At 46.4% G+C, this 27321-nt stretch overlaps 1 protein-coding gene across 3 annotated transcripts in view; it reads right to left on the bottom strand.

Moving 5' to 3' along the window:
* The window catches only part of DIS3L2 (DIS3 like 3'-5' exoribonuclease 2), a 288983-nt gene extending 270233 nt beyond the window's left edge, over nucleotides 1-18750 (bottom strand). For 2 of the 3 annotated variants that reach the window (XM_030576508.1, XM_030576510.1), the window contains exons 1-2: nucleotides 18663-18750; nucleotides 14783-15998 (exon numbers count right to left, since the gene is read on the bottom strand). In XM_030576508.1, coding sequence (XP_030432368.1) covers nucleotides 14783-15476 — 694 coding nt within the window. In that variant the 5' untranslated portion in view covers nucleotides 15477-15998; nucleotides 18663-18750. The remainder of the gene's footprint in view (nucleotides 1-14782; nucleotides 15999-18662) is intronic. The other variant, XM_030576511.1, reaches the window with a different exon arrangement.
* Between the last annotated feature and the right edge of the window lie 8571 nt (nucleotides 18751-27321).

Raw genomic sequence — 27321 nt, 5'->3', positions numbered from 1 at the left:
TAGGGTTAGTGTGGACGCAAATCGACGGTATCGGCCTCCAGGCAGTATCCCACAGTGCACCATTGTGACCACTCTGGACAGCAATCTGAACTCAGATGCACTAGCCAGGTAAACAGGAAAAGCCCTGCGAACTTTTGAATTTCATTTCCTGTTTGCCCAGCGTGGAGCTCTGATCAGCCTGGGTGGCGGTGCAGTCCCAAATCCAAAAAGAGTTCCAGCATGGACGGTATGGGAGATACTGGATCTGATCACTGTATGGGCAGACAAATCTGTTCTATCACAGCTCCGTTACAGAAGACGAAATGAGAAAGGATTTGAAAAAATCTCCAGGCTATCATAGGCAGAGGCCACAGCACAGTGCTGTGTGACAAGTGTAACGGAAAGCCAAAGAATCAAATGGACACTCATGGAGGAAGGGAGGGGGTACTGAGGACTCCAGCTATCCTACAGTCCCCACAGTCTCCGAAAAGCATTTGCATTCTTGGCTGAGCTCCCAATGCCTGTAGGGTCAAACACATTATCCAGGGTGTTTCAGGGTATATGTCGTCAATTTACCCTCCCTCCCTCCCCGTGAAAGAAAAGGGAAAAAAATCGTTTCTTGACTTTTTTATATGTCACCCTATGTCTACTGCATGCTGCTGGTAGATGCGGTGCTGCGGCAATGAATAGCAGCATCCTCTCCCCTTCCCTCCCCAGTGGCAGATGGTACAATACGACTGCTATACATCGTCATCATCAGCCCGTGAGTGCTCCTGGCTGGCCTCAGGTGAGGTCGGCCGGGGGCGCCTGGGTAAAAATAGGACAGTCATTCCCGGTAGATGGTACAGAACGGCTGGTAACCGTCCTCATCATAGCAACTAGGGGCTGAGTTCCATCAGCCCCCCCCACCCCCCCATGTCTAAAGAAAAGATTCTGTACTGCCTGGACTATCACAGCAGTGGGATGCTGGGCTCCTCTCCCCCGCACCATTTAATGTCCTGCCTGGACTATCATAGCAGTTGGAGGATGCCTCCCCCTCATTTTATCTCGCTAAAAAGTCAGTGTTTCTTATTCCTGCATTCTTTATTACTTCATCACACAAATGGGGGACACTGCCACAGTAGCCCAGAAAGGTTGGGGGAGAAGAGAATCAGTGGGTGGGGTTGTTGCAGGGGCATCCCCTGTGAATGGCATGCGACTCATCATTTCTGTGGGATCTGACATGGAGCGGCTGTGCTCTCTGGTTCTCTGATACACTGGTTCTCTAGTACACTTGCCCCTTATTCTAGGCAGGACTGACTCTATTTTTAGATAAACCATAAAGGAAGGATCGACTCGGGGAGTCATTCTCATTTTTGTCTTTGCGCTCCCGGCCGACCTCAGCTAAGGCCAGCCAGGAGCACCCATGACAGCAGCAGACGGTACAGAACGACTGATAACCATCTCTCCTACCTTGCAATGGCAAATGAATGCTGCTGTGTAGCACTGCAGTACCGCCTCTGTCAGCGGCATCCAGTACACATACGGTGACAGTGACAAAAGGCTAAACGGGTTCCATGGTTACCATGCTATGGGTCTGCCAAGGCAATCCAGAGAAAAAAGGCCGCGAAATGATTGTCTGCCGTTGCTTTCACGGAGGAAGGAATGAGTGACGACATTTACCCAGAATCACCCGCGACACTGTTTTTGCACCATCATGCTTTGGGATCTCAACCCAGAATTCCAATGGGCGGGGGAGACTGCGGGAACTATGGGATAGCTACGGGATAGCTACCCACAGTGCAACACTCCAGAAATTGATGCTAGCCTCGGTACATGGACGCACACCGCCGAATTAATGTGCTTAGTGTGGCCACATGCACTCGACTTTATATAATCTGTTTTACAAAACCGGTTTATGTAAAATTGGAATAATCCTGTAGTGTAGATGTACCCTTAGTCTCTAAGGTGCCTCAAGGACTCCTCGTTGTTTTTACTGATACAGACTAAAACCCTTCTGAAACCTATAAAAAGGCATGTTGCATGCCAATATTGTGGAGTTTTAGAGAGAAAAGAGGAAACCCTGCTGGAAGATAGCATATTTAAGCTTAAATTTAATTAACAGCCATTTGAAGAAGAACAATGCAGACCTCCAGCTACATGCATTGAATCAGCCCATGCTTAAACATTATGCAGGGGCACTGAACTGAGTGGGGACTAAAATTCGTCTGCCAAAACTAGCTCCCCTGACAGCCAAATTCCACTTATTGAGCGACTGTGATGGGCTACTAGGACTCAGCCACAGCACAAAAGTGAACATTGTCTAAACCAATGGAAAGTCCACGTGAATCAGATGAGAGAATACTTAAACTGCAACGTTCTGTCCATACAACTTTTAATCATAATATCATAACTCATCAGCGGCACGGTCACCATCATTGGTTACAAGAGATGCAGTTCTGCTTGTGTCTACACAGCAGCTTCCCTGCCCTCATCACTGTGTTTGTACAATAATACCTACAAGCGCAGTTAGGCAACTGGGTAGCAGTACATTCCGGGAAAAATCTGGACCACTATCCCACTCTGTCGCAATAGGAAACTGCTGGAAGAACACGCTTCCAATGCTTATGAATGCATGTGGGACAATGTTCTCGTTTGTCCCGGAAGATTGGGCAAACAAGATGCGCAAATATGGCTGCGGAGTCCCGTTCACACTGCTAAAAAGGGTTCTGAACCAGTTGGCTTCAGGAAAACAGCCATGTACTTACTTAGACCTCTTGCAGGGGTGAAACTCTGTTGCTGCCTTGGTTCCTAAATGAGTTTTAACCATGTGGTGAATGACCACAAACCACACTTTCGAGCAGACCATGCCACTATCACTGGTAATAAACTCACTAGCTGTAACATGGACAGGGCCTTTCCTCATTTTTTCAACATGCCAGGGAGGTAGGAAGCATCACCATCTTACAGGTGGGACTACCAAAAGGGAGGTAAGTGACTTGTCCATGGCCACACAGGAAGTCAGCAGCAAGCTAGACTCTTGCTCCCAGATCCATGCTCAGTTCAGTACATCACATTCTGGGGAGCATACGTTGTCTATAAATGATCCATTTCTGCAAGTCAGCCCTAGACTAGGACATGTGTTGAAATTTATTGTCTCATCTATCCCTAGAGTTCAGTGCAGAAGTACCAGTAAAAACGATCTCCCCTTTGCTCAGAGTGGCACTCTGAAAACTCAGGTGCTGAGATATATTTTTCTCTACGTATAGGATGTGATTTAGAAAATAAAGGTCATGTTGTAGGTCAGCATCTTAAATAACATCCCCAAAGCCTAACATATGCCCACTACATCCCACTCACTTATAAGGAGCACTGTTGCACATCCAGGACTTGCGCAAGATTTAGGTTTGAATAATCCACGAACAGTAAAAATGGCAATTCAAATCCTAAACTGGCTGGTGTTATCGAGCGACTGAGCATCTGAGAGGGCCAAAGATCCCACTCCAGATACTGAACTAAGGTTTGGTGACGAAACACATCTAGTAGCAATAGGCTAAAAGTTTATCAAAATAGTTACCATGCTCCAGCTGAGCGAAGTAGTGCATCTGCGTTGGCAGGGAGTGCATGCTGCTCCTCTGATTTTCAGGACTCTCTGTGAACCTGCTCCACCCTGCCTCTGACCTCCTAACCCCCGACTCCGCCTGCTGACTCCACTCCTTCAGGCTTGGACTCCGAACTAAAGATGTGGGTTACTGTTGCTTCTGCTACCCTATACTCCCCCTCTTGCTCTCTGACTCGTTTTCTCAAGTTTCCTTCTTCTCTTTAGCTTAAGGCAGATGCACTGTGAAAAAGCTTGTGCAAAACTTCATGAAGGATACTATTTAAAAATAAAACACTGTGGAAGTTCACTCTTTGGTTCCTCAGGTTCTCAGCAGTTTGAGGGAAGTAAGCATAGGGAATAACAGACAGAGCCAGGAGGCCCTGAAGAGGAGAGGATCGTTATAAGTTGGAGAGGGAACACACAGGAGGGTTAGAATGGCTTGAGAGATGAGACAGGATTTCACGTTAGGCTTGTAACAGGCCAGGTTCCATGTATTCTACTGCTGCTGAATTACATCACTTGGTGCAGAATTGTGCTCCAGAATCTACCCTTTCAATTAAAATTATATATATACACACACACACACACACACACACATTTCTAGTCCTTAGGGTTATGGGGCGGGGGAGGAGAGGGGAGGACAACTCACACACGTGAACTGAATGTAGTGTTGCCTACCTGCCTGCATCTGCAGAGAGCCTGAAACAATAGCTCTGAGCAGCATGAACTGCCCAGTGCATCTCATAAGGACCCAGAGGTTCTCTGGCTGCATAATATGGCATTTGTCCAAGATGCCACAAAATGTTTTCCACCCTGCTGCCCGGACCTGCCTGTAACTGTTTCTGTCTCTGAAGAGCTCCCCACAAGAAGGGGTTAACAAGATTACAGAGCATGCTCCCTGCACCGATGTATGGAGCCAGGCAGCAGGGGATCAGGGGATCCAGCTGGCAGAAATGGTGCAAAGGAGACAGATGTGCAGGCTGGTGAGCTAGGCAGGCTGGAGAACAGCGTGGCAGTCAGGAGTTAAGCTGCTGAAGCCAGCTCTAAGTTTCCTCTCTTCCTTAGTACTTAAAAGGAGGTTCTCATCTGGGTCACCTGGATAACATTATGGGAACCAAAATTTGCGAAATGGTGCTTGGGAGCCTAGAGAAAAAACACACACACACACACACACTCACTCACTCACTCAGAAATCATCACGGCTGTTTACATAAATGAGTATTTCAACGATGAGCCATAGTTGTGAGTATTTGTGTGGGAGCAGCAGGAGTGCCAACAAAGCTACTTCATGGCAACAGAATAAATTAATATTACTGTGGAATTTAGGGGCTGCTGCCACAGAATTTGGTCCCATTGTGCCACAGGGTACATGAGACTCTGGTAACAGAAACAGAAGGGAGTTATTCAATCACATACCACTATAACCCCTGCAAGAGCAGGGTCTAATCTTCCCAAAAGAGCATATCCTAGATATTAACACTGATACTACAGCAGATGTTAGCCAAAAACATTACGATTGCACAAGACTCAAGAATGCAACATTCTCCTATCAAAAGACGCATAGAAATTTATGTTTCATTTCTAAACCATTAGGAAGGAGCTTCCTTTTTCTCATCTGTGCCTCAGACAGGGCTATAGCGTAAATCCACTTTCCCCCCTTTCCCATATCTTATTACAGAGATTAACGTCATCTGTAGAATAATAAATTGGATCTAGAGAAGAAGATTATTTGCACTTACAAAATTTCCACAGCAACTGGCATTCTCCATTCTACTGAAAAGTCTGCAGCCTCTGCTAGGTTACATGCTCATATTTACTGTTGCCCCGTAGATAACAGGGAGATAACAGCATTTCTGAAGTGCTGAAATCTGCCACAGAAGAATTACTAGGCTTTTTAAAGTTATCTTAAAGAAGTTCACCCTGACAAAAAAGCAGAGTTCATATGAATTTGTGGCTCTTTCTTTAGCAGCACTCCCTTATGAGGGACACAAGCAATATGAAAGCTATGATAGTATATGGAAATAGAGGCAAAAACCTGAAATTTCCCACCTCACCAGGACATGCATTACTTGACTGTCTGTCTCCATTACTCATCCAGGAAGGCTGTCTGCCTGAGGTGTTCCAAGCTTACCACCCATCCTGTACCTTCTAACTCCACAATAACTAGCCCCACAATTGTGTTCCATCTGGAAAACACAGAGACATCATCCAAAAGTTTCTATTGAAATAGCGCCTTCATCTAGATCTACTGTCTCCTGAAAATAAAGGTGTTAAACAATACCAGTAAATTTTCACAGGCTGGGCAAATAAACATCAAAGGACACAGACAGACAATAGATCTGCTGGGGAACTCACACAAATGGTTTGTCTGGACTAGGAAATCTTTTTCTGTTTAAACAGGATTGAGGAGTCAAGTGAGCTGACATGACACAGACTACGGTTTGTCAGTGTCCACACTTGTCCATTATGGTTACCCAAGACTCAGGAATTCAACACCATGATCAACATTGTCCCAATTAGCTCAACTCTTCACTGAAAAATCCGATTGCGTTTAAACATAACTGCGAAGACAAGCCCCAGGAGGTTACTTGCCAAAGTAAGTTTTGTTCTCCTTCACAACATCGTCTCCACAGAACCATGCTGTGAGATTCTGTTCCCAACCCTGCAACAACGGAATCCATTTTAAATCATTAGCTGTTAGAGAAAACGTGCAATCCACTGTGTTTCAGCCTTCTAGCACCAAGGGCATACCAGCCTCCAACCATTCTTCACTCTCTCTCTCACTTGAGGCATCTTTTGAACTTCCAGGCTAGCATGGAAGAGGGAGGTAGAGTGTAGATCTATAAAGGCACTGTGCAGTGTCAGATGATGATTAATTTTTTACTTGTGATTTGTGTCAAGCTCTATTTGGACAGAAATTAAAATTCATTTTAAAATGCACAAAAACAATTTAATTTTTTTCTGTTAAATAAAACTACTTCAAATGTGTTTGGATATGTAAGATTTTTTTTAATCAAAACATGTTTTGTGTTTAAAACTGATTGATTACACAAAGAATATATTATTTGAAGTTAGTAAACCCAAAGTATTGTTTCTGTTCACCATGTCTTTCAGGACTTTAGAACTGGTAGATCTCATCCTCCCACGCTTAGTTTTTATATATAGATTAGATGATGAATACAAGTTTCCTGCTTTTTTCAATGCCAAGTTGTGTTTCTTAACTCTGAACAAACAGTCACAGAACTAGACTAGTTGAATAAACTGAAATGAAGAAAATATTCTCTCTGCACCTACAGAAGATGTTACTGTGACCGGCATGAGTGAGTCAGTGAGTGAAACACTGCTGACCTGTGACAGAAAGGGCTACTGACTGACTGACCTATCTACAGAAGAGGCTACTGCTGACAAAAACTTGGGTATCACCTCAACAAACTCTGGGTCCAGGTGCTTTGCCAGTGATAAACCACTAAACAGGTAGAAGTTTCTTTAAAATCTGGCAGCGAACGTACTGCTTAGTATTATATTTTGTATTTAATTTAGATATGGCTTAACATAGGTTGACCATTTTAAATAAGTTTGCTTTTTAAAAAAATAAACCTGTATATAATTTACATTAAAATAGAAAGGAGTATAATCTCTATCAAGTCTAGGGTAAACCTATAATTAGGCAAATCAAAAGAGAGTATGAAGAGCAACTAGCAAAAGACACAAAAATTAACAGCAAAAAATGTTTTTACGTACTCCAGAAGCAGGAAGCCTGCCAATCAGTGGGGCCACTGGACAATTGAGGTGCTAAAGGAGCATCAAGGAAGACAATGCCACTGTGGTGAAGCTAAATTAATTCTTTGCATTGGTCTTCACTGAAGAGGATGTGAGGGGAAATCCCACACGTGAGCCATTCTTTTTAGATTACGCCTCTGACTGATGTCAATAGAGGAGGTTTTGGAACAAACTGATAAATTAGTCACCAGGACCAGATGGTATTCACCCAAAAGTTCTGAAGGAACTTAAGTATGAAATTGCAGAACTACTAACTGTGGTATGTAACTAGGGTGACCAGTCAACAAATGTGAAAAATCGGGACAGGGGGTGAGGGGTAATAGGAGCTTATATAAGAAAAAGACCCAAAAATCCGGACTGTCTCTATAAAATCAGGACATCCGGTCACCCTATATGTAACTCATCATTTAAATCAGCTGCTGTATCAGATGACTGGAGGATAGCAAATGTGATGCCAATTTATTTTTTTTTAAAAAGCCCCAGAGGCAATCCTGGCAATCTTAACTTCAGTACCAGGCAAATTGGCTGAAACCATAGTAAAGAACAGAATTATCAGCTATATAGTAAAGGGAAATTATGTCTCAAAAGTCTATTATAATTCTTTGACGGGATCAACAAACACGTGGACAAGGGTGATCCAGTGGATACAGTGTACTTGGACTTTCAGAAAGCTTCTGACAAGGTCTTTCACCAAAGATTCTTACGCAAACTAAGCAGTCATGGCATAAGAGGGTCCTCTCACAGATCAGTAACTGGTTAAAAGACAGGAGGAAAAGGGTAGGAATAAAGTTTTCAGAATGGAGAAAGGTAAACAACAGGGGTTCCCCAGGGATCTGTATTAGGAGCAATGCTGCTCAACATATTCATAAATGATCTGGACAAATGGGTACATAATGAGGTGGCAAAGTTTGCAGATGATACAAAATTACTCAAGACAGTTAAGTCAAAAGCTGACTGCAAAGAGTTACAAAGCAATATCAAAAAACTAGGTGACTGGGCAACAAAACAGCAGATGAAATTCATTGTTGATAAATGCAAAGTAATGCACAACTATACATACAAATTCATGGGCTATTAGATGTTGCCACTCAAGGAAGAGATCTTGGAGTCACTGTAGATAGTTCTCTGAAAATATCCAGTCAATGTGCAGCAGTAGTCAAACAAGCTAACAGAATGTTAGGAACCATTATGAAAGGAATAGATAATAAGACAGTAAATGTTAGAATGCCTCTATATACACCTACAGTATGCCCACACCTTGAATACTGCGTGCAGCTCTGGTCACCTCATTTCAAAACAGATATATGAGAAATGGGAAAGGTACAGAGAAGGGCAACAAAAATCATTAAGGGTATGGAACATCTTCCGTATGAGGAGAGATTAAAAAGACCAGGACTATTCAATTTGGAAAACAGATGACTGGGGGGGAGGGGGCTATGATGGAGAACTATAAAAACATGAATGGTGTGGAGAAAGTGTTATTTATTCCTTTACATAACACAAGAATCAGGGGTCACACAATTAAATGAATAGGTGGTGGGTTTAAAACAAACCAAAGGAAGTACTTCTTCACACAACGCCTAGTCAACCTGTAGAACTTCTTGGCAGAGCATGTTGTGAAGGCCAAAACTATAACTGGGTTCGAAAAAACAGATAAATTCATGGCTAGATAAATTCAACGGCTATTAGCCAAAATGGTCAGGGATGCAAACTCATGCTGTGGGTGTCCTAAGCCTTGGACTGTGAAAAGCTGGGAGTGGACGCCAGGGAATGAATCGTTTGATGACTGCCCTGTTCCATTCATTCCCTTTGAAGCATCTGGCATTGGCCACTGTGAGAAGATAGGACACTGGGCTAGCTGGACCATTGGTCTGACCCAATATGGCCATTCTTATGTTCTTACATTCTAAAAAAAAAATCCAATTTAAAATAAAAAACTGATTTTTTATTTAAAAAAAAAAAGATCGATTTTTATCCATGCTGGAGGAAGGTATAAGAACCAAGTGTCCTGCCCATATCCCATATTCTCCTAATCGCTCATTTAAATATTAGTTTATGACATGAAACATGATGATTTACTTCCTTACTTCCCAAGATTTTGGATTATTTCTTCTAATCCTTTTGACTGAAACTGTGGATGGTCTCATTTTCCATAGCCAGTTCTGAAGCCTGCTAAGGTCTAAACCTTGATGTCTTGTGACCATGAGTTCCACATGCTAACTCTGAATCACACAAAACAGTGCTTCCTTCAATCAAGTATTTCATTACATGTCACTTTGAACTTGAATTGTGGGAGAATAAATAGGAGTTCCGAAGTCACCTTTTCCATATCACTCATTACATTGTCTACTGCTAAGGATGGCAGTAAAAAAGCTGTATGCAGTGTTGTCACAGCCATTTTCATCCCAGGAAATCAGAGAGAGAGGGTGTGTGAGGTAATATCTGTTGCTGGACCAACTTTCGCTGGTGACAGAGACGAGCTTTCGAGCTTACACAGAGCTCTTCGTCAGGTCTGGGCTGAGAAAGCTTGTATCTCACCAACACAAGCTGATCCAATAAAAAAAGATTATCCCATCCATCTTGTCTCTCTAATACCCAACACAGCTGCAGCAACACTGCATAAGCCTCTTTGCACAGTTAAAGGTGACTGCTGAAGCAAGAGACCTGAGTTCAGCGGAAGAAGGGAGGTCTCTAAAACGCTGGAACAGAGTGGTATGTTCACACTTTCCTAACACGTCCCTGCTTTGAAATGGGTTCCATCCCAGGCATGGGATCTCACAGTGCAAAGCTGTGAAGACAGCATCATGAAGAGTAAAGCCACTTACTGGATTTAAACTAGCTGCTTCAAGCAGCTTCCATAACGTGGCACATAGAATCTCTCTTGCAGACAATCCCACACCTTTACAGAGACATCTGCAATGCCAGGTTAATTGAAAAGGTAACACAGATAATATGTGAGACAAGATAAAGATAAACTCAGCTTTAGTCCAGTGGTGAGACTGTTTAGTAACCTTTATCCATTTTGTATCTTAGCTGTTTTCTTTTCTCTAGCTAAAAGGCTTTCTATCTGCTAGCAGTGAATTCCCTTCATTGCCTGCAGTCTCCAGTTCATGCTGAAGTTTCATCTGGCCTCCCGCACGTTTACAGCTCCTTCAGTTTTAGGGTCAGCTGCAAATTTGATCCTGGCTGAGTTTGTGCTGAAGAAATGACTAGCAAAAGAGGATATGAAGCAGCCACGTAAGCTGGAGAATGAAACTTAATTTTAAAATCAGTTTGTATAAGCACTTCTGGAAAAACTAAAGCATCCTGAACTGAGTTAATATTTGTGAAGCAACATCACTGCTTTCTCATATGCTTCATCATAATTATAGAAGTAGCTCCATAGACCAGTTTCAGAAGCCCAGATTTAAAAAGTGATCAAACCAGACACCTGGCCTCCCAAACTGATATGCCTACCATCAAGAACATTAGGAAAAGATGACCTATGAAGTGTGGGAAAGTTAATCAGATACCATGATCTAGTAGCTGTGAATTCTGGTAAACAGAAAAGTCTGCATGTTGCATAATCTTCATTTTGCTTAAACCAGAGTGTTAAAATACACAGCCCCTGCAGCACCGGGAAGGTGGTTTCCCATGATGTATATATCTTTTTGCAAAAATCCATTTCTGTGTCACTCAGGATTGCTTGATGTACTGCCATGCCTAGAGTCACCTAGGCACCCTTCTTGTGACAGCAGCCTTCCTCAAGATTACACCACAATCATTGGGAAGTTATTTGCTCAACAATAACCTCTTCCAGTTGGGGAAGTCACATATTATGTGAGACGTCTATTAACATTATGGCCTAAATTTTCTAATCAGGGTGCTTACATTTAGGCTCCTAAATAAAGAACTGATTTTCAGTGGTTTCGCACAACTGCCCAGCTCCTACTGAAGTCCACAGGAGCTGCAGGTGCTCACCATTTTTGAAAATCATACCTCTTCTGCTTAGGTGCCTAAACATGGATTTAAAAGACTAACTAATTATCCAATGCTGAAAAATTTGTCCTACGCAGTGTTAATGGCTATACTTGCAATAAATCTGTTTCTTGCAACTACCATGAATAAAAAACTAAAGGGAAATCGTCAAGTACTTAAACCCCTTGATGCTCCAGTGAGGAGTTTCGTTTAAACCACCTAAAGACTTAACAAGACTTACTGCAAATATCTATAGATTTCTTTAGTCTTCATGTAAAACAGGGTTTGGTTGGAGGGAAAGGGGGTTGGGGTGAGATTATATTCTCCTGCCGCCTCAAAATCCCAGATACACTAGTTCATAAAAAACAACAAAAGGAAAAGTGGCTGTATCACTACAAAAGCAATTTTCCCTCTCTTGGTATTGACACTTCCTTATCAATTATTGGGAGTGGACCACATCCACCCTGATTGATTGGCCCTGTCAACACTGGTTCTCCACTTGTGAGGTAACTCCCTTCTCTTCATGTGTCGGTATATTTATGCCTGCACCTGTAATTTTCACTTCATGCATCTGAAGAAGTGGGTTTTTACCCATGAAAGCTTATACCCAAATAAATGTTAGTCTTTAAGGTGACACCGGACTTCTGTTGTATTTGTGGATACAGACTAACATGGCTATCCTTCTAATACTTAACAAAAGGAAACTGCGGATTCACAGACCAATGTAGTTTCATTATGCAAGTGCAGTAATTTATGACAAATAATCTACATAACTTGAAAATTAAATTTATTCACATGGAAAGAACAAAGTTTAAGGGCTTATCTACGTAGTAGGTTAGTCCACACTAGAGGAGTGTCAGGTTTAGCCTGTGGCACTCTAACAGGCCCACATGGACCCTGTTGGTGCACATTATTGTAGTACTGTTTGAAACAGGAGGACATGAACACGCACTAGAGAACTTCTAGTGATACCAGCAGGATCCCCACAGGCCAGTTAGTGCACAGTATGCTAGTCTGCATTAGAATTTACACGCCTCTAGTGCAATGGACTGCACCATGTAGACAAGCCCCAAGATATTATTTTTAAAACTTCCCTTTTGTTTCCATTTTTGTTGTGACAGTGCTCCTTTGCAAAGAGGAAAACAGTAAAACCTATGAGAGCCATTTGTTATTGTTGTACATTATGGGGCAGACTCCTGTATAAGATCTCCACAAAGCATGTTGCACCATGACTCAGTGACAAACTGGAAAACTTTTGCTTATCTCAGCCCAAGACACAATCCTGTTGCTCTAACAGAGCCTTGAGAAGGCTAGGTCTATCTTTGGATGTGACGGGGAATACTGGGGGCAGATGCCTGTTGAAACTTTGCTTATACAGGAAGGTATCTGACGTACCTCTCCAATCAGCTTAAACTTAGCTAGGTGGGAAGAGACTTGTTCTAGAAAGAGGTTGTGTCTTTTTAGCATGGGCCTCAGGCCAGAGTGAGGTAGAAGTCAAGTAACTGTATAAACACTACGATGTGTGGGTCTAGAGTGACTAGATGTCCTGATTTTATAGGGACAGTCCTGATATTTGGGGCTTTTTCTTATATAGGCTCCTATTACTCTCACCCCCCAACCCAATTTTTCACACTTGCTATCTGGTCAGCCTATGTAGGACAGAGGCAAATGTACTCAAGGAACTCTTCCCATTTCACTGGGGTTCAAAGACAGAGGTCCCTTAATGGCCTGTTTGCTTTGCAAGAGAGCAAGAATGGTTGTGACTAGGGTATAAATTTTTATAGTAAGTTGTTTTTTAAATCTTAGTTTTGAAGCCAAAAAGCAGTGTGTCTGGGGACCCCCCCCCCCCATAGAGAACATCTCACACTGAGGAATTATTAGGTATTTTTCAGCATGGCAGAACTGCTACCTCTGCTAGTGTGACATGCTCTATATAAGTAACACCACAAAGCTCCTGAAGTAAATATCCAAGTTTTTTCAAAAGCTGCCAGTTCACTGAAAAGTAGAATACAACAGAAAATTACGCTGTTAGAATGGAAGCACTTGTGGCACCTTAGAAAACTAACAAATTTAGTTGAGCATAAGCTTTCGTGGGCTACAGCTCACTTCATCAGATGCATGGAATGGAACATATAGTAAGAAGATATATATATATATATATACACCTCTACCCCGATATAATGCTGTCCTTGGGAGCCAAAAAATCTTACCGCATTATAGGTGAAACTGTGTTATATCGAACTTACTTTGATCCACTGGAGCGCGCAGCCCCACCCCCCAGTAGCACTGCTTTACCGCGTTATATCCGAATTTGTGTTATATCGGGTCGCATTATACCGGGGTAGAGGTGTATATACATACAGAGAACATGAAAAAGTGGAAGTAGCCATACCAACTGTAAGAGGCTAATTAATTAAGATGTCAGCTGTCTAAAATGGGCCATCTTGATTACCACTTCAAAAGTTTTTTTTTCTCCTGCTCATCTTAATTAGCCTCTTAGAGTTGGTATGGCTACTTCCATCTTTTCATGTTCTGTATGTATATATATCACCTTACTATATGTTCCATTCTATGCATCTGAAGAGGTGGGCTTTAGCCCACGAAAGCTTATGCTCAAATAAATTTGTTAGTCTCTAAGGTGCCACAAGTACTCCTTTTCTTTTTGCGGATACAGACTAACAGGGCTGCTACTCTGAAACACAAAAGTGTTTTCTGTAAGTCATGCCAAAATATTTCATACAACCAATGGTACACTTAATTGTAAGTATTTGTTAGACAACTGGACCTGTTAAGCACAGTCTGCACAATCATATGAATCATCTTTGCAAAACTCATGAAAGATAACCATCCCAGGTACCGGATCTGCGGGCCTAGCCTCTCAACTATGGGAATCAGTGCAAACAGATATTATTTACCCTGGTTCAGTGATGGGGTGTAGTTTGGCAAATGTTAAATATTTATAAGAGAGTCTTACTCTGTGAGCTGTGATAAGCATTACTCCCACTTACCAGACTGTAAACTTGATATCTCTTCGCTGTTTATTACAGTAAACTTAATGCAGTGACATTTCTCATCACCTGCAGCAGACTGCCCCTTAGCACAGGCTATCCAAATGTTTCACCATAAATACTATGCACTAGAAAAAAATCCAACGCATCTACACCAAGTTAAACCAAAAATGCCTGATATTGAGCTAGTGGTCAAGAAATTATTTTTTAAACCTAATACAGAGGCAGATTTTTTCCTGCGCTATTTTCAATATGCAATACTTTAAGAGATGCATCCACTGTACTACTGCTGGACACAATCCTTCTCCCTTTGTTGTCAATGTCAAAACGACAAATAACTTCCAGGGCAGCAACACAGGCTCATTAATTGTAACTCATGTGACATTAACAAATATGTCATTTTCAATGCCCCTAAAATTTTACATTAATCAATGCACCATTCACACAGCTTGTTAGCAGTGAACAGCGAACAGCTCACCTTGAATTTGACCAGAAGACAAGTGACTGGTTTTCCTGGCATTTGCTGCAGGCAAATCCATACTAAACTGCTCATCAGTCAAGTATTCATCTGTTCTGTCTAGGTTGGCAGGACACTTGTTCCTTTTCTTATGTTTGTGCTTCCACACCTCCTCTTCATCCTTTTCTTCAGAACCAGAAGATTTCTGCAGAGAAGTGCCTTGGGTTACTCTGGCACCCAAGGCATCACTCACTTTTAACAAGTCAGTTGCAGGTTCATGCTGTTTTACATAAAAATCTTCCTCTACTTCAAGGTTTCCTTCTCGACCAATCCTGGGATCTCTTTCATGAGGCCGTCTGTTAGCAAAGTCTTGGCTTTTATCTTCCTTCAGTTTCTCAAAGCCTACAAGAGCAGGCTGTTCCAGCTGAGATGTTTTGATTGGTGAATAGCTATGTGCATTCAAGCCATTTCTTGCCAGAGCATCTCTCATCATGCCTCTCTTCACAGAGGGTTCTATAGCCAAACTAGAATCATTGAGGCTGCTCTCTTCTAGCTGTATCTTCTGTGCAATATGATTTAAATAAGATCGGAATCTACCGCTGTGGTGCTTTTGTACAAGCCTGGCATAAGCATTCTTCTGGGGCAGAGCAGGCTTGCTTAATCCATCTTTGGTAACTTGGGCAGAAGCACCTTTCACATATCCCAGCTGATCCATATTCCACTAATATGCCCAGACTTCAATGTGTTATAAATAAAAACAGGGGAGGGAAGGGGGTGTTGTTATCTCAAAACAAAGGATCAAAGAATTGATTACATTAGCAAAGATGTGAAAAAGTTTATTGAACGAGGATTTATTGATCTTTAAAAAATTCCAAGGTGATGAATAATTCAGATTTTACTGTAGTATTACCATGTCAGAAGCTACACTATATTAAAATTACTATCAGTAATCCAGGAATGATCAAACTATAGTCTGCAGACCATATCTGGCTATAATCCATCCAAAATAGAGACTTGGGCCAAATGATTACATTCCAATTCTGAATGATTCCTTTAATCCTCTCTTCCTTGCCTTTCAGAAATCTTGGCAAATTAGGACTGCAACCGATGGACGTGTTAGATGTATCAGAAGTAAAATCTGATCATGTCCATGTCAGTCTCTCCAAAAATAACTGCATCCTTACTGAATTGTTTAGATGTTTCAACAACAAGGACATATCTCTTGTCACTTTGTTTCCTGTAAGCAAAAAATAGTTTCTTATTTTCTACTGACAACAAGGTAGGTCTTTGAAGCCACACTACATGAGGGCTTTGCTTCTGATTCTAAGACTGTCCACTCCAGTTTATCTTTCCATATATAAATTACTTTCAGTACAGTAGGCATATAGTGAGCTCACTAGTATAACTGAACATCTTGCAAAGGCTCATCAATTTTTGGTGTACAAGGTAGATAAGCTCATTGTTTTCCCCTGACTAATTTCTCTAGAAGGCATTACTACTTCCGCTTAGAGGGCAGCAGGGTGAAGTGTATAAGGATCAAGTATCTTTCACTCTCATTTCAGCTGCTCCAGCTTCTGAGCAGCAGAAGTGAAATAGAGTCAAGCATTTTTCACCAAGTTATCACTCGACAAAGCTATAGGCAGAGACGTGGTAAAATCATTAATTGGTATAATGCCCAAAGACAAAATTCAAAGCCGTAAAAGATATAATGGAGTCCAACACTGGAACATCTCCAGTGTTTGCAGCATTCTGCAGAGTTCCAGAAAAAGCTAATATTTTTTTTTCTCTCGCTCCAAATTTCTCACAACTTGACATGGTATTTAACTGTTCCAGATCAAACTATAGCAGCCACCAACATGTGACCTCACCTGAACTATTCATTTGCTGAGGTGTGAATTTGACAGCCTAGCTGGGACCACTCATGCTAAAATTGGGAAATACTGGAGTCTAAAAAAAACAAACAGATGAAGTCATGAACATTGTCTTTATGAATTTTTTCACACATCTCTTTCCACAGTATAGGGCTCTGCATGTGTGTTACCCAGAGCAGAACTTTCTAGGCACAAAGCTTCAACTGGAAAAAAAAAAATAAAAAAAGGGGGTTCCTCTCTCCCCTCCATACTGTAATTTTTCCTCTCAGTTGCCCATCCTCTTCCCCACTGTAGTAGTTACAATGAGGATAGGCATGTTGGCTTTTTCTTCTTTCTGCAAGCTGCTGGCACACACAGTACTGCTTAGGCACAGGATGCGCAACAGAGACTAAGGTTTGTGGAACTAGGTTTCTCCACAGTGTGCTTACTTATGCCCTTTCAGAGTAACAGTACACATTGTAACTTGGTTTAATTAAGAAATTGAGCAAGTATGTGAATAGTCTTCACAATGCAATACAAAGAGAAAATAAATCCCCACACAAATGGGAAAAATTCCCTGTGTTGTTTTGCATCTCTTCCTAAAATTTTCCATTTACCCTGGCATAGGTAGGCTTTTATATTTGACTGCAAGATTATCTTACCACCAGAATTAAAAAAACCCTCAAAAAAGTAGGTCTACACCAGTGGCAGTCACAAGGTTATTACATGGGGGTCATGAGCTGTCAGCCTCCACCCCAAAACCCCCTTCACCTCCAGCATTTATAATAGTGCCAAATATTTTTTAAAAAAGGCGTTTTTAATTTATAAGGGGGAGGGGCACACTCAGAGGCTTGCTGTTTGAAAGGGGTCACCAGTACAAAATTTTGAAAAGCAATGGTCTACACTGCAAGAATTAGTGAAAAATCTGACAAGTTCCTCAAGATGTTACAATTCCTCATCAGTGCAGTTTTCTCCTGTCCTTGCTTATGAGAGACTCAGCAGAGACTTAGAGCTCCCCTGCTTGAGATGCAGTTAGAAGTGGGCAAGAGGGGTCGAGAGCATCCCCAGTTCCAGCAGCCAGGAGGAAGAGGGGAAAAAAAGAAACATTTTGCAGAAGGCAGGTGGGAAGACTCCTCCACTTCTCCCAGCAGCCAGGGAAGGAAGTTCCAAACGTAATTCAAAATGAAAGTTGCATAGGTTATTTTCAAATAATGGGGGGTGTACCACTACTGGCCTCCAACATTATTGTATCAAGTTATGAACACAAGATTCTTACAATAGCATCAGTAAAGGGTTAATTAACGTCCACTGCATATTTTCAGCAATTTAACACACTAATTACAACAAAATACTGGGCATTAAAGATTAAAGCTCTTTAGCCTCATCTCTATATTTCATGACTGGGCTGGCTAAGTGGCTGTGGACCAATCCCTTAACTTCTATGTCTTGACAGTAAAGTAAGGATACTATCACCTAATGTGGAGCAGTAATGAGTGGAAAGTGCTTGGAGATCAAAAGTTGGAAGGCAATAGAAAAAACTAATAATACTTTAAGTAGCAGTGAGTTAAAAGGGACCCAGCAAGAGCGTCCCTTGATCCAACTTCATCTCGGAAACAGGTAACTCATCGCCTTTGCCTATGCTAACGCCGACAAGCGATATCCACCCGCGAGAGCATGTTGGAGCCACACGCCTCGCGGCCAAGGAGTTGAATAAGCAGAGTCCGTGAGGCCGCACGTCGGGGGACAGCACCTGGAAGCCGGCAAAGGGGCGCTGAAGAGCTCGGCCTCGCCGGGGCTACGGGGGTGAAGGGAGACACGTTCCCCGGCTACCCATGGCCTCGGCCCCGCCAGCCAGGCCGGGGCAGCGGGCAGGGGCCGAGCAGCGAGCGGGACCCTCCCAGCCCCAGCTCGGGGCAGCAGGGAAGGGGCGGCCCCGCTCGGAGCTAGACACCGGGACCAGGAGCCCAGAGCGCCCCGCGACCAGCAGCACCGGGGAAGCCCCCACAGGGGCGGGGGTTGGGCCCAGCAGCCCCGCCAGCCCCGTCACTCACCGGCCAGGCCGGGCCGCTCCCCCGCCGCCCCTCTCCGCGCCGTTTAAAGGTCCCAGCTGAGCTGAGCGCCTCCCTCTCTCCTTCCGGGGCAGAGGTCGCCTACGGGCCGCAGCAGGGACCAGAAAGCCTCGCGCGCGAAGCCCGCCCCCGCCCTCTTGAGTGGGGGGGGAGGAGTCACTCGGCCCCCTGCAGCCTCCCCCACCCCCAGGAATGAGGTTCATGCTTATTCTCTACCTATAGGAGTCGCCCAGGAGCTCGGTGGGGCCCTCACCCCTCCCAAGTGTGGGGAAAGGATGCTTACCCCCCCCACCCAAAGCTGGGGGGGGTTCAGTGGGGGAGTCATAGTCACCCAGCTTGCAGGGGGGGTAGTGAGATTCCCCCCACCCCGCCTCCCCACACCGAGCCCCATCACCACACACTCCCCTCCCCCTTCCACACACGCTTCCCCCTCCCCACATCCAGCCCCATCACCACACACTCCCCTCCCCCTTCCACACACGCTTCCCCCTCCCCACACCGAGTCCCATCACCACACACTCCCCTCCCCCTTCCACACACGCTTCCCCCTCCTCACACCGAGCCCCATCACCACACACTCCCCTCCTCCTTCCACACACGCTTCCCCCTCCCCACACCCAGCCCCATCACCACACACTCCCCTCCTCCTTCCACACACGCTTCCCCCTCCCCACACCGAGCCCCATCACCACACACTCCCCTCCCCCTTCCACACACGCTTCCCTCTCCCCACATCCAGCCCCATCACCACACACTCCCCTCCCCCTTCCACACACGCATCCCCCTCCCCGCATCCAGCCCATCACCACACACTCCCCTCCCCCTTCCACACACGCTTCCCCCTCCCCGCATCCAGCCCCATCACCACACACTCCCCTCCCCCTTCCACAAACGCATCCCCCTCCCCGCATCCAGCCCATCACCACACACTCCCCTCCCCCTTCCACACACGCTTCCCCCTCCCCGCATCCAGCCCCATCACCACACACTCCCCTCCTCCTTCCACACACGCTTCCCCCTCCCCGCATCCAGCCCCATCACCACACACTCCCCTCCCCCTTCCACACACGCTTCCCCCTCCCCACACCGAGCCCCATCACCACACACTCCCCTCCTCCTTCCACACACGCTTCCCCCTCCCCACATCCAGCCCCATCACCACACACTCCCCTCCCCCTTCCACACACGCTTCCCCCTCCCCACACCGAGCCCCATCACCACACACTCCCCTCCTCCTTCCACACACGCTTCCCCCTCCCCGCATCCAGCCCCATCACCACACACTCCCCTCCACCTTCCACACATGCATCCCCCTCCCCACATCCAGCCCATCACCACACACTCCCCTCCCCCTTCCACACACGCTTCCCCCTCCCCGCATCCAGCCCCATCACCACACACTCCCCTCCCCCTTCCACACACGCATCCCCCCTCCCCGCATCCAGCCCATCACCACACACTCCCCTCCCCCTTCCACACACGCTTCCCCCTCCCCGCATCCAGCCCCATCACCACACACTCCCCTCCTCCTTCCACACACGCATCCCCCTCCCCGCATCCAGCCCATCACCACACACTCCCCTCCCCCTTCCACACACGCTTCCCCCTCCCCGCATCCAGCCCATCACCACACACTCCCCTCCCCCTTCCACACACGCTTCCCCCTCCCCGCATCCAGCCCCATCACCACACACTACCCTCCTCCTTCCACGCACGCTTCCCCCTCCCCGCATCCAGCCCCATCACCACACACTCCCCTCCTCCTTCCACGCACGCTTCCCCCTCCCCACACCCAGCCCCATCACCACACACTCCCCTCCCCCTTCCACACACGCTTCCCCCTCCCCACACCCAGCCCCATCACCACACACTCCCCTCCTCCTTCCACACACGCTTCCGCCTCCCCACACCCAGCCCCATCACCACACACTCCCCTCCTCCTTCCACACACGCTTCCTCCTCCCCACACCTAGCCCCATTACCACACACTCCCCTCCTCCTTCCACACACGCTTCCACCTCCCCACATCCAGCCCCATCACCACACACTCCCCTCCTCCTTCCACACACGCTTCCCCTCCCCACACCTAGCCCCATCACCACACACTCCCCTCCTCCTTCCACACACGCTTCCGCCTCCCCACATCCAGCCCCATCACCACACACTCCCCTCCTCCTTCCACACACGCTTCCGCCTCCCCGCATCCAGCCCCATCACCACACACTCCCCTCCCCCTTCCACACACACTTCCCCCACCCCACATCCAGCCCCATTACCACACACTCCCCTTCTCCTTCCACACACGCTTCCCCCTCCCCACATCCAGCCCCATCACCACACACTCCCCTCCCCCTTCCACACACGCTTCCCCCACCCCACATCCAGCCCCATCACCACACACTCCCCTCCTCCTTCCACACACGCTTCTCCCTCCCCACATCCAGCCCCATCACCACACACTCCCCTCCTCCTTCCACACACGCTTCCTCCTCCCCACATCCAGCCCCATCACCACACACTCCTCTCCTCCTTCCACACACGCTTCCCCCTCCCCACATCCAGCCCCATCACCACACACTCCCCTCCCCTTTCCACACACACTCCCCCTCCCCATGCCCAGCCCCATCGCCCCACACTCCCCTCCCCCTTCCACACACACTTCCCCTTCCCCATAGCCAGTCCCATCTTCACACACTTCCCTCTACCTCCACACACACTCTTCTTAGGCTAGGTGCTCTTGGCAGGGAATCTTTTCAGTAGAATTTCACTGGGCCACTTTCCTGCTCCAGCCCTAAATAGTAGCATGAGGATTCCCAGCCCCTGAGCTGCAGAGATCCAACAGTTGGTTTTCGCTCTGTTTGGCTTTGCTGCTGTCTCTTGCTACCAGCTCTCAGACACAAGATAAAGTTATTCAGAAATCCCGCTAGGGGAAGGTCTTTTGGGCAGGGTCCATCTTTCAGTTCTGTGTTTGTACATCACCTAGCACAACGGGCTGCTGGTCTGTGAGCGAGGCGCCTCGGCATCACCACCACCACTGTCACACACTGCTGCTCAGCAAAGTGTTCTACAAAACTCATCCATCTCGTCCACCACCTCCCCGTGGTGAGCCACCCCCTCAACCTCCCTGCCCTGGGGCATGACGGCCGTGCAAGCCTGTCCTCGTGCCATTCTGAAGGATGAACATCTCAATTATTTCAATAATCGAGAGACTATCTAAGGGCAGGCCCAGTGGGTTGTGGCTAGCGCACTCTCTTGCCACATGAGAAGTACAGATGAGGCTGCCAGCCTGAGTCCCTTACTCCCCAGCCTCCAAAGGGCTTAGAATGCTGCAGAGGGTGCCAACCCCAGGGAGGTGGAGGCCTCTCATCATGTTGCTCTGAAGCAAGTTAGGCAGCCAAGATAGGATAATAGGCTCCAAAGGGCCCTCCAAGGAGGGTCACCAGGGATGTAGGGATAAATAAGGGGCAAGCTCATCCTGAAGGTGTGAGATTGGAGGGCTGGTTCTGGGAAATCAGGTTTAGGGAGCACGTTGAAGGCTTTCCTAGGGTAAAGGAGAGGCATTGGGTTAAGGGAGTGTTGTGTCCTTGCTCTTACCAGATGGACATCTGGGTTCCAAATAACCATGTTATGGTTCACAGTCATGCTGGAAAGGCATAATGAGTGGGGTCCTGCAGAGATCAGTTCTGTTCAATATCTTCATCAATGATTTAGATATAGGCATAGAGTACACTTATAAAGTTTTCAGACAATACCCAGTTGGGAGGGGTTGCAAGTGCTTTGGAGGATAGGATTATGTTATTCAAAATGATCTGGGCAAACTGGAGAACTGGGCTGAAGTAAATAGGATGAAATTCAAGAAGGACAAATGCAAAGTACTCCACTTAGGAAGGAACAATCAGTTACACACATACAAAATGGGAAATGACTGCCTAGGAAGGAATACTGCAGAAAAGGATCTGGGGGTCAGAGTGGACCACAAGCTAAATATGAGTCAGTGTAAAACTGTTGCAAAAATAGCGAACATTATTCTGGGATGTATTAGCAGGAGTGTTGTAAGCAAGACACAGGAAGTAATTCTTCCACTCTACTCAGCACTGATTAAGCCTCAACTGTGGTACTGGGTCCAGTTCTGAGTGCCACATTTCAGAAAAGATGTGCACAAGTTGGAGAAAATCCAGAGAAAAGCAACAAAAAGTATTAAAGGTCTAGAAAACATGACCTATGAGATTATAAAAATTGGGTTTGTTTAATCTGGAAAAAAGCCTGAGAAGGTACATAACAGTTTTCAAGTAATAAAAGGTTGTAAGGAGGAAGGAGAAAATTGCTCTTCTTAACCACTGAGGATAGGACAAAGAATCATAGAAGATTAGGATTGGAAGGGACCTCAGAAGGTCATCTAGTCCAACCCTCTGGTCAAAGCAGGACCAATCCACAAAGAAGCATTGGGCTTAAATTGCAGCAAGGGAGGTTTAGGTTGTTCATTAGGAAAAACTTCCTAACAGTCAGAGTGATTAAATACTGGAATAAATTGACAAGGGAGGTTGTGGAATCTCCGTCACTGGGGATTTTTAGAGCAGGTTAGACAAACACCTGTCAGGGATGGTCTAGATAATACTTAGTCCTGCCATGAGTGCAGGAGATTGGACTACATGACCTCTTGAGGTCTCTTCCAGTCCTATGATTCTATGTTTACTAACTATATGCAAAAAGACAAGGCTTAGCTCTATATATATACTGCTGGTCTGGTAGGTTCTGGTGGCTTCTGCGACAGAAGATAGGAAGGTCCACTAAGCAGCTCCCAAACTATTTAAAGTGACACTACACAACTCCTCTATACTATATGGTGTGTCCCTATGGAGGGATGGACTACAGAGGTTGAAGGCAAGAACAGACAGCAGAAGGCTGGCTGACCAGCTGAACGCACTAAAACCAGAACAAAATCTAGGTTTCCCTCCGATGTGCTAGGATCCAAAGTGGAGTGAAGAGGAAATTCTTACACTGAAGGCCAAAGGAATGGAGCAATTCACACCTGTCTTGCCTGGATCCTGAAATCAATGGGAGGTAAGTGCCTAAGGGCTTGTCTTCACATACAGCGCTACAGCTGTAGTGCTTAGTGAAGACACGACCATGCCATTGAAAGAGCATCAGCATAGTTAATCCACCTCCCTGAGAGGTAGTAGCTATGGTGGCAGGAGAAGTCCTTCTGTCGCCATAGCACTGTCTACTCATAGGGCTAGGTCAAAATAACTACATCACTCAGGGGGGTGGATTTTTCACACCCCTGAGCAATGTAGTTATACCAACATAGGCAAAGTTTACACTACAGACCTAAGCACCTTGGAGGATCTGAGCCTTTGATTTTATTTCAGTCTCGCTGGCTGCAGACAGCACTGCATCAACTCACAGTCCAATGTTTAGCTTTACAGTCAGAAAATTTAAAAGCCTCATTTTGGCTACATTTTAATTCGAGTATACATCAGGGATGCCAATAATCTAAACCTGAAGGATCCCTGAAAGAAACCACCAAGCGTTAGATGATCCTTCCTGACACACTGCAGAAGTGGTGCAGGGAAGCTTTTGATGAAGCTACCCAGCACTTACAGTGGGGTAATAGAGGAAAGAATTCAGATCCCAGGCTCTGATTTTCTGGGCCGTTAGATTCTACCAGTGCTACAGAAAGAACATGCAAATCTTAGAAAGAGAGTGACTGCACCACTCAGGAGACCCTGAACTATTAGGACCCCGTCCTCTTCAAATTCAGGTCAGTGAGAGCTTTGCATTGACTTCAGTGGCAGTGGGGTCAGGCCCCCTCAAGTGCTGTAGATTGTTAGCTTGGTGGGGCAGGGACCATCTTTTTGTGTTGCTTGTACAGCCCCTAGCATACTGGGGTCCCAGTCCATGACTGGGGCTCCTAGGGGCATAGGCGGCAAATTAGATATGTTTGCATTGCTCCAGCCCCAGGAATATTCAGGGCTGGGGGCCCTGCTCCAGCAATATTTGGACCTGGGTCTCTCCCCCGGCCGTGCCTGGATCGGGCCCCGGCTCCTGTGGGTCTCCCCCTGCCCCGCCGCGTCCCTGCCTGACAGAAAGCAGCGTGCGCCTCTCCCCTGCCGCCTTCTGCTGCGGAGTAGAACCTCTGGCAGAACTGCTGTCTGCTGACCCAGGGTCCTAGTGCCTGCCATCCCCTACTGGCAGGGCAGGCCGCCCTTATCCTGCCCTTCGGCCCAAGCCCTAAGCCTCTCCAACATCCCAAACCCCTCAGCCCCCCACACCCTAATCCTCTGCCTCAGCCCTGAGCCCCCCCACATCATGAATCCCATATCCTCAGCCCCAACCCTCATCCCCCTGCACCCTAATCTTCTTCCCCAGCCCTGAGCCCCCCCACATCATGAACCCCTCATCCTCATCCCCCTGCACCCTGATCCTCTGCCCCAGCCCTGAGCACCCCCACATCATGAATCCCTCATCCTCAGCCTCACAGCCCTCACCCCACAACTCAACCCTCTGCCCCAGCCCTGAGCCCCCCTGCATCATGAACCCCTCATCCTCAGCCCCAACCCTCATCCTCCTGCACCATAATCCTCTTCCCCAGCCCTGAGCCCCCCATCATGAATCCCTCATCCTCAGCCCCAACCCTCATCCCCCTGCACCCTAATCTTCTTCCCCAGCCCTGAGCACCCCCACATCATGAACCCCTCATCCTCAGCCCCAACCCTCATCCCCCTGCACCCTAATCCTCTTCCCCAGCCCTGAGCCCCCCCACATCATGAACCCCTCAGCCCCAACCCTCATCCCCCTGCACCCTGATCCTCTTCCCCAGCCAGAAGCCCCCCCACATCATGAACCCCTCATCCTCAGACCCAATCCTCATCCCTCTGCACCCTAATCCTCTGGCCCAGTCCTGAGCCCCCCAACATCATGAACCCCTCATCCTCAGCCCCACAGCCCTCAGCCCTGCACTCCCTCCTATCCCCAAACTCCCTCCCACAGCATGCACCCCTCACCCCTTCCTACACCCCCACCCCCAGCCCAGAGCCTGCACCCAAACACCGTCCCAAAGCCTGCACCCCTCACCCCCTCCTGCACACACACCCCGCCCCAGCCCGGAGCCTGCACCCAGCACCCAAACTCCATCTCAAAGCCTGCACCCTGCACCCCTCCTGCACCCTAATCCCCAGCCCAGGACCTTCACCCCAGACCTCCCCCCCAAACCCCTCCCAGAGCCTTAGGCAGCTGGGGGTGGAGTTGGGGGGGCAGGTTCTGGGTACCACCAAAATTTCTACAAACTTGCCACCCATCCCTAGGGGCTATAGTAATACTCATAGTAATAATTTTGAGCTCTGACGAGCATCTTATTCAGAAGGGAAATGACAGCAAAACAGCTTTACAGGGGAAGGTGTTGTCGAGTGAGGGCAGAAATAGGGGGATACACAGGGAGTTTCAGCAGAAGCCCCACTAGGGTGGCAAACTACACTCAAAAGAGCATTACAGGTCAGAGCCAAGGCTGGACTGCACCCTGCCGTGGCTGGGTACCAAGGCGCTCCAAGCTGCAGGTGAAATTTGACAGACCAGATGCGCTGCATGACTCCCACATGGCATGGGGAGTGAAGGACAGAGTTACATCCTTGACTGGCAACTATCAGCTTAAGTCAGACCTCACTAGCAGAGGGAAAGCAGAGTTGGGCGGTTAAAGCATGAGACAGGGTCAGGAAATGTACATTTTAGTCCCAACTTCACCACAGGCTCCGAGTGTGACCACTTATTTCTACAGAGCTATTATATAGGGTGGTGCCTACCCGCCCCAACTGAGATCTGGGGCCCATTGTGCTGGCACAGTACAAATGGTTAGCAAGGGACAGGTCTTACCCTGGAAAAGTTACCAATTATAACATCTCTGCACTTAGCTTTTCTGTACCTGAGCTCCCCTATTGTCAAAGGGCAGGATTGCGAGAGACTCATTTTAGAAGCATAGAACCATGGGATTAGAAGTGAGTGCAAGGGTCATCTAGTCTATCCCCTTGCCAAGATGTTAGATTTATTGTGTCTAAACCATCCAAGACAGATGGCTCTAGCCTCCTTTTGAAAACCTCCAGCGAAGGAGCTTCCACGACCTCCCTAGGCAGAAGCAGTTGAGTCTATTTACCACTCCCCCCGATTTGCATCATCTGCAAACCTTATCACTGATGATTTTATTATTTCTTCCAGGTCATTAATAAAATGTTAACAGCTTAGGCCAAGAACCAATCCCTGCAGGATCCAAGTTGAAACACACCCATTCTATAAGAATTCCCCATTTACAATTACAATTTGAGAGTTATCAGTTAATCCATATAATGTATGCCATATTAATTTTATATCTTTCTAGTTTTATAAATCAGAATGTCATGGGGTACCCAGTCCAATGACCTATAGAAGTCTAAGCCTATTACATCAACACCATTACCTTTATCAACCAAACTTGTAATCACATCAAAAAAGAAAGTTAATTTGACAGGATCTATTTTCCATAAACCATACTGAATGGCACTGTTATAACCTTAGTCCCAGATTTGGACCTTAGCGTCCAAAATATGGGGGTTAGCATGAAAACCTCCAAGCTTAGTTACCAGCTTGGACCTGGTACCTGCTGCCACCACCCAAA

Source organism: Gopherus evgoodei, chromosome 9 (assembly GCF_007399415.2).
Source record: "Gopherus evgoodei ecotype Sinaloan lineage chromosome 9, rGopEvg1_v1.p, whole genome shotgun sequence".
In the NCBI taxonomy this organism is placed as follows: domain Eukaryota; kingdom Metazoa; phylum Chordata; order Testudines; family Testudinidae; genus Gopherus; species Gopherus evgoodei.
The sequence above is the reverse complement of the archived record's forward strand: the minus strand, read 5'-3'. Positions and strand labels throughout refer to the sequence as shown.